The sequence below is a fragment of the Aquila chrysaetos genome, chromosome 5 (assembly GCF_900496995.4).
Source record: "Aquila chrysaetos chrysaetos chromosome 5, bAquChr1.4, whole genome shotgun sequence".
In the NCBI taxonomy this organism is placed as follows: Eukaryota; Metazoa; Chordata; class Aves; order Accipitriformes; family Accipitridae; genus Aquila; species Aquila chrysaetos.
In genome coordinates this window covers 53,052,180-53,059,715 of record NC_044008.1, presented here as the reverse complement: position 1 = coordinate 53,059,715, position 7,536 = coordinate 53,052,180, and the positions used below count along the sequence as shown (strand labels likewise).

Here is a 7,536-nt window from a genome sequence, read left to right as displayed (position 1 = left end):
CCCGCACGCCAAACCCACCACCAAGAAGGGGTCCCTTCCCACCACGGCCAGAGGTGGCACAGACTGGAAGCCCTGAGCAGCACCCAGGTCTGGGATCAAGCACCAGATGTACTGCTCCAGGGTCCCATGGCAGCACCAGCACCTCTCGCTAGCCGAAAGGACACCATTACTATTATTTCCCCCCCTCCCGCGCTATAGCCGAGGCGCCTTATAGGGAGGCGGCGGCAGCCCCGCCCTACGCTGCTGCTGCTGCTGTGGGCACCGCCTCCCTTGCATGCAAATCGCTCCTCCCGCGCAGCCAATGGAGAGGCGGGGGGCGTGGCCACGGCGGGACTTGCCCGGACATGTGAGCACGGCGGTTTCCGGGCGAGACACGTGGGAGCCGCGCCGGGTCTGGTCGGGCAGCGGTGGGTCTGGGACCAACCGGGGGGCGATAATGGGGCGGCCACAGGGGCCTGGCGGTGGGTAATGGGGCGGCCGGGGGCTTGGGGTCAGGTAGCGGGGCCGGCAGGGGACTGGGGCCGGGAATGAGGCAGGGAGGGCCCTAGGGGGTATGTAATGGAGGTGGGCGGGGGGGGGGGGGCAGTGGGGGGGGCAGGGGGCTGCTGATCGGTAAGGGGGTGGGCAGGGTCCCGGGACCGGGAATGGGGCAGGCGGGGGCCGGGCAATGAGGGGGCAAGGGCGTGGGGACAGGGTGTGGCAATGTGTCCGTGTCCCCCCTTCCCCTGCCCCATAGCTCCTGCCCGCGCTGCCTGTGCCTGCCCGCACCGCGCGAGTGAGGGTGTGTCGGGGGTTGTGGGGTATGTGGGCCCTTTTTGTCAGGGGAGCATGGGGGCTACATGGCACTCATGCCCCCCCCCCGTGCCCACTCCAGCAGGGATGCCCCCTGGCAAAGGGCAGATGACCCCGCTGCTGCCCACCCCGAAAGCCTCTGCACCCACCCTGCAGGGCACCCATGGCCCCGCCGCGGGGGGCTGTGCTCAGCCCCTGGAGGGTCTCGGCTTGCCGCAGGGTCGCAGCAAGAAGAAGAGCCGCAAGCACCAGCGGTTCATGGAGCGTCGAGCGCTGCTGGAGCAGAAGGGGCTGCTGAGTCCCCGCAGGCGCCTGGGCAGCCAGGCCCCCGTGGTAGGACCAGAGGCAGGCAGCACGCTCACCGAGGCGGATGGCACCATGGCACCGCGTTGTGGGAAGGTCCCCAAGCCCAAACAGGTCGTCTCCCCATCCCTGTCCCCATCCGCCTCTCCGGACAGCATAGCTAGGCACCACTCTGTGCTGCTGTCCCGGGGGAATGGCAGCTCCAAAGGGGTGCGGACGTCCTCCCCACTCCTGCGCCCAGGCAAGTACGTGGCCATCGACTGCGAGATGGTGGGCACCGGTCCTCAGGGCAGGGTGAGCGAGCTGGCGCGGTGCTCCGTGGTGAACTACGAGGGGGACGTCATCTACGACAAGTACGTCCAGCCCGAGCTCCCCATCGTGGACTACCGGACGCGCTGGAGTGGCATCACGAAGCAGCACATGAAGAGCGCGATTCCCTTCAAGGCTGCCCAGGCGGAGGTGAGGAAAGAGAGAAATTAAAAAAAAAAAAAAAAAAAAAAAGGGCTGTGTGTTATCTGCCAGACACAGATTGGGTTATTTGGTGGCTGGTGCTGAGCTGCTCTGAAGCAGAGACACAAGCACAGCATGGGGAGCCTCTGAAGGTGTGCAGTGGGTTACTTTTCTTGTTACTGCTCCCTTCTGGGAGCCTAAAAACTACAACTGAAGGAACCGAATTTAACACAAAATGGTTTATTTTATGCTTAATTGGTGTTTCTTTTGATGCACTGCCTGTCTAACCTTTTCTGACGCTTCCAGATCCTGAAGATCTTGAAAGACAAGATTGTGGTAGGACATGCCGTCCATAATGACTTCCAAGCCCTGAAGTACTTCCACCCGAAAGACAGGACTCGAGACACCAGCCGGATCCCCATGCTGAACAAGAGGGCAGGGCTGCCAGGCAGGGCCAGTGTCTCACTCAAGAGCTTGGCCAGGCACCTGCTCCAGAAGAAGATCCAGGTAAGCACCAGGAACCTTGAGATGGGGAGCAGTTCCTGGGTTTGCTATGAGCCTGTGTGGTCAGCCTTGTCCCCCCACCTCCATGGGTGCTCTCTGTGAGATGGATATAAACCTTGTTGATCCTGTGCTCCCAGCTATGATCAAGCTGGGGGAGCTTGATGGATCAAGCTGACCATTAAGCATCTCAGTAAAACAGGGAGAGGACCTCTGCCCTCCAGAAAGTGCTCAAGAGATTCCTGCATCTCCTTGGCTGCATCAAACCTTTGCCATCTCCAAAACCCCCAGCACTTGTGTCCTTCCAAGCAAGCAGACAACATGATCTGTGGGATTTTTGCTGCCCCCTTTATCTAACAAGTCTTTTCCCCCTTTGTTCAGGTTGGCTGCAAAGGACATTCATCGGTGGAGGATGCTCAGACGGCCATGGAGCTGTATAGACTGGTGGAGGTGCAGTGGGAGACGGAGCTGGCCCGTAGCCTGCCCCCCCGGCCCCCCAGCCCCATCACAGACCCCACCGCAGACAGCAACCAGTACATGGATGACCAGTACTGGCCCACAGACCTGATGGCAAGCGGCCTGTGATGGGGGATGGCATCTCCTCCATGTGTTCCAGGCCATCCTGGTGCCTTCAGCTATTAGAGGTGGAGGCGGCTGCTGACCTCCTTCCCCAGACTTGTGCCCCGTGGGCTCTGCCCAGCACCCAATGCCAGTGCAGGGGAGTCAGACACCCCCAGCCCCGCTGGGGGATGGAGAAATGGTGACACTTGGACACCAGCAGTCTCCTGAAAACTATTTGCAGCCTCTTGCTGTCGCACAGAAATAAGCGCTGTGGCTGCGCCGTGTTCATCTGTCACTTGGTGCTCGGGGATGAGCAGGGTCCTGGTGTCAGCCTGGTGGAGCCCCCCGGGCATGCTATGGCTGCAGCGGTGGGCTGGGGCTGCCAGCGCACCTCCTATGCCCTCTGGGAAGGGGATATCCCCATGGTGGGCAAGTGGCAAGTCCTCCTGTGGAAGGACTGAGGTGTCTTGCTGATGCCCAAAGGCTGCAAACCAACCGGGGGCCAGTTAAACAACCAGTTTCCTCCTCGCTTTCTGTGCACAGTGAAGCCTGAAAAGAAAGTCTGGGTCTAATCAGTGTCCAGCCTGAACAAGAGCATAGCATGCACTTAATTTTAAACAGACTATTCACGTAATTGTCCAATCCTGAATTAAAAATTGTTCTTGCTAAACCCTTGTGTACTTGCTGCATGATCTGATCTGGCAGCTTTCCAGGAGGGAGAGGGCAGCGATGAGGTTGGCAAATGGCTGCGCATGTACCGTGCCATGCCCCAGGGCTTAAAACCCACCTGCAACCAGGAAGGGTGCTTTGAGTGGCCTGATAGTTGCTGGAGTAAGCTGTTCCTTGGGGTACGAGCTGGTGCCCTCTGCTATGGGGACATCCCAGCGAAGGCAGGAGGAGCAGGGGATGGGCTCAGCCAGAGCTCTGTGGTCCAGCGCTGCCAGCTGCTTGGAGAAATCCCAGTGCAGGAGAGAAAGCATCCCACTGTGTCACCTTCCAGCAGCTGGGCTGTCCCTGCTCAGGGAGCTCCCTGTGTTAAGGAGAGGCACTGTTGGGATTTGCCCACCCCACGTCAGCGTCCCCGCGCACAGGGTCCGGGGGTGAGAGCTGCCCCTGCTGTGCAGGGTGGGGATGATGCTGAGCTGTGGTGTGGGCTGCTGTGATGGTGTGGGGACGGGGTGATGCTCACCTACAGTGGCTCTGCCCGCAGGCTGCTGCTCCGTGGGTGACGCGTGTAGGTACCTGTGGCTGTGCAGATGGACCCCAGCTGGGTGTGCGAGCACCGGAGGGGGGGCTGGGGCTGGACACGGGGCGTTGCACGCTTCCCCGGGGAACTGAACGGCCATGGTTATAGAAAATGGATATTTTTTTGCCTCGAGGCTGAGACCACCCCTTTAGGCCAGGGGTCCCCCAGTCCTGCTGCCCGGCCTGGGAGAGGGGAGGCGGCAGGAGGGGGCTGGAGGGCTTTCGGGAGCCCAGCCACAGCACCGTGCGGGTACGGCAGCCAGCTCTGAAATGGAGTCCACGTCGCCCGCGGCCAGGCTAGACGGGTCCCGGGCGTTTCCCGGCGGCCAGGGGGAGGGAAGGAGAGCTCAGCCCCAGCCTTGGGAAGCGGCCAAGGGACCGGGTGACGCAGGCACACCTGACGCACACACCGGTGCCATTACAAGAAGCATCTCGCACTTCCCATCTTAACTCCTCCCTGCCCGGCGGAGGAAGCCGGGGACAGCTCAGAAACGCTTGGAAACACGTCGGACGTGTCTAAAAAGCTCTGCCTTCCTGGTGGCCCAAGCACAACCGTCTTTCAACAGAAATCATAATAACCTGGGCCGCACCGTGAGCTCATGGTCTAGCCGCCTTCCACTGTCCTGGTAGGAAACGTGGCCCCACGGTAGGTCTTTAAATTCTGCCCGTGCCAGTTTGTCCCAGGCATGTTCCCGATGCAGCAAGCTGGAAACCACGGCCGGCACCGCCCTCCGTGCGAGCCTCGGGGTGCAGCTCGGCTGAGCCCCAGCGCGGTGCCGTGCAATGTCAGCAGGACCTGGCGGGAGCGACCTGAACCCCGTGGGGACACCCAGGGGGGTGCAGGAGGAGCACAGCCGGCACAGGTTTTTCTCTTGTTTCCTCCCCTCTGCCATTTCCACCTCTCCCGGGGTGGTAGGAGGGAAGCAAAGCTGTAGGAAAGGTGAAAGCTCAGCGGGTCAGCAGACCCACCGTCAGAAGATGGTGGCATCCCAAAGCTGACACAGCGGTGCTGTCTGCTGCTCCCGGGAAAGCAGACCCGGAGGAAGGGCACAGCGGAGGGATGCTTTGCTCATGGCCATAAAACCTGGCCCGTATAACTGCATCCCCTCAGGGGGTACGTGGGTTCGTGGGGAGCTTGCATGGGGCACCCAATGGCTCCCGGCTTGTTTGTCCACCTGAGCCCCCCCATCTTGTTGTCCCCACAGCCCACCCTGTCTCGCCACCCCATAGCATTGACTTCCCTAAGCCATGTGATGGCTCGATGTGAGACACGGGTGTGTTGGGGTGAGGCTGGAGAAATCTGCAAAAGGAGGTGAAAGGCCACGAGGCTTTATCAGCCTGTGACTCAGCCTGCCTTTCCGTCAGCCAGTGGCGAGGGGAAGGCATAATTAAGGAAAAAAAAAACCCTAAAACCCCACATTTCTGAAGTCTTGACCATCCAAACACTTTAGTGAGACCCACTTCCAAAAGCAAGCCTGGGCTGGGCTCCAGGCAAGGGACAGATTTCTCTAAGCACTCATCCCTGTGATCCAGGGCAGCTTTTTCCCTGCCTGCCTACAGCAGAGCTCCCCCAGCCTACTTCCAGGGCTGGCTGCCTGCCTGCCCTCCTGGCAGCACAGCCCCAGGCTTGCACAGTGGCATGAGGTGCTGGGAAAGTCCTAGGCTGTTTCTGAGATTTTGTCCCCATTGCCACCTCACTGATTTAACCCCCCTGCTGAAATAACCCCCTGCTTTGGGGGCAAATTTGAAGGCAGCTAAAAGCTGGCTGCTCTTTGGTACTCACATGCCCTGCAAACTTTGCTTCTATGCCGTGATCTCCAGCTCTTGAGGAAACTGAGAAACAAATTGGGGAGGGGGGTCAATCCCCATTTACGTCAGATTTGAAGGGCTGGAAAAAAAAACCCTAACATTGTGCATTGCAGCCCCTCAGCCCCCCTGAGGCAGGGTTGCTTATGAGCAAACCCCACCATGGGTGATGAGGAGTAGTGGCAATCCGCTCCCTGCCGCTGAAGCAATGTTTGCTCTGAATAATCTAAATGGCAACATTCGTCCTGTTTGCACCCAGTGAACCCTTCAAGAGCTAATCAGGATTTTCACAGGTGTTTGTGAATATTCACCTACATGCCAGGGAGTTGCTATGGCTGAAAGCAGCCAACCTTTGCTCTGGTTCATCACTCGAGCAGCCTGCTGGTGCTTATGCTGGGACGCTAAGCATCTTTAGGCAGGCTGAGCATCTTTAGGCGGGTGAAGGAGAGCTGGGCTGGCTCACCATTTACGCTAAATTTCATGATAATGGAAGAATCTGCAGAAAACTCGGCCCTTATCTCAACGACCCGGAATAATGATTAACCCAAACCCACGAATCCAGCAATGGGCTTTTTTATCAGAGGGAAAACATTGTCAAATGAGGTTTTTCCAGCCAGCTGCGAGAGCAGGTAACTGATAAGGCAGTCATTGGAGTGGGGCTGAGCCAATGGGAGCCGATGGCGACGGCTTTTACTTCTGTCTAGCAACAGCTTCTCCTTGAGCAGCAGACAGCAATTCAAAGCTTTCCCTTGGTTTTATTGAGCCCCCCCGGCTTCCTGCCCTCCTGCCACATGGAGGTTTTCATGGGGGACACTAAGAAGCCAAGTTTTGCGTGGATTGTCCACGGTTTTCTGTGTGTTTTGGTGTCTATTCCTATCTCACATGGTGAGAGCTTTGCAGCTGTAGAAGTAGATGCATGCACCCATCCTGCTCTCATCCCAGGCTCTGCTTGTACCCTGCCTTGCCCATGCACCTGGGACTCTGCTTGTGCTGGGTGGGTGTCGGACACCCATAGGATGCTTGAAATAGCACCATAGCAGAACAGCAGCTGTACCAGGAGACCCTGTGCCAGGGATGTGTCTGACCCTCCTGCCCTGCATTGCCAGCACCTGGCTGTGGTCCAGCATCTTTCCCGGCTGCCAGGGACTGTTTGCGTGGGGACCGTGGCTGGGAGCAGCATCCCCTGATCAAACACCTGGTTTGATTTGATGTTGGCTCTTGTTATTACGGTACATGTGGTTGCAGTGCCACTTAAGCCCCAAATGTCTTGGGGTGGAGCAATGCCAGTACCTAATAACAGCCTGGAGCAAGGCCCTAACCTGGGGCAGTCTGTCCCCTCACTGTGGGGCCACAGAGGGACAACTTTCCCCGTTTGCAGGCGGAGAGCGGAGGCTTCGCTTGGGTGACTCACCAGAGACCAAACCAGTCGCAATGGAGGGAGGAACAGGTCTCCCTGCACCCCCACCCCATCAGTACCCCACCCACCATCACCCCTCTTCTCTACGCCCCGAGCGTAAATTAGAAGGCAGAAAACTCACAGCCTGCTATAAATTAAAATCTCAGGAGCCTTAATAACCTGCTTGGCTGGAAGAAGTGAATAGGTGTGATGTGGAAATGAATAGGCACATCTGGCAGCTGCTTAGCACTTGGGCTGCAGGAGGGGTGTGCGTGTGCATGTGTGCATGTGCATGTGCGACCCGCCAGCACAGCCTCCCGGATTGGCTGTAAAACCCCTTCCCGACCAATGCTAGGGACCAGGGTGGCCTAGCAACAGCCTTTCCCTAATGAAAAACAAGCCACTTAACCATCATGACTGTCTGCAGATGAGAGGAAAAGGCACAATTCTTGGCACGCTCCATCCTCCCCAGGGAGCTGGGC

At 58.6% G+C, this 7,536-nt stretch overlaps 1 protein-coding gene across 5 annotated transcripts; it reads left to right on the top strand.

Moving 5' to 3' along the window:
- Positions 1-286: 286 nt before the first annotated feature.
- Positions 287-3,277, top strand: AEN (apoptosis enhancing nuclease). 5 transcript variants are annotated; one of them, XM_030016240.2, is made up of 5 exons: positions 287-407; positions 737-781; positions 878-1,554; positions 1,852-2,052; positions 2,428-3,277. In XM_030016240.2, exons 1-5 carry the CDS (start codon positions 302-304, stop codon positions 2,629-2,631), a joined length of 1,233 nt encoding a protein of 410 aa, XP_029872100.2. In that variant the 5' UTR covers positions 287-301; the 3' UTR covers positions 2,632-3,277. The 5 variants fall into 5 exon arrangements, with proteins under 5 accessions (XP_029872100.2, XP_029872097.2, XP_029872096.2 ...); XM_030016237.2 differs by having other exon boundaries at positions 875-1,554; XM_030016236.2 differs by lacking the exon at positions 737-781.
- The last annotated feature ends 4,259 nt before the right edge of the window (positions 3,278-7,536 follow it).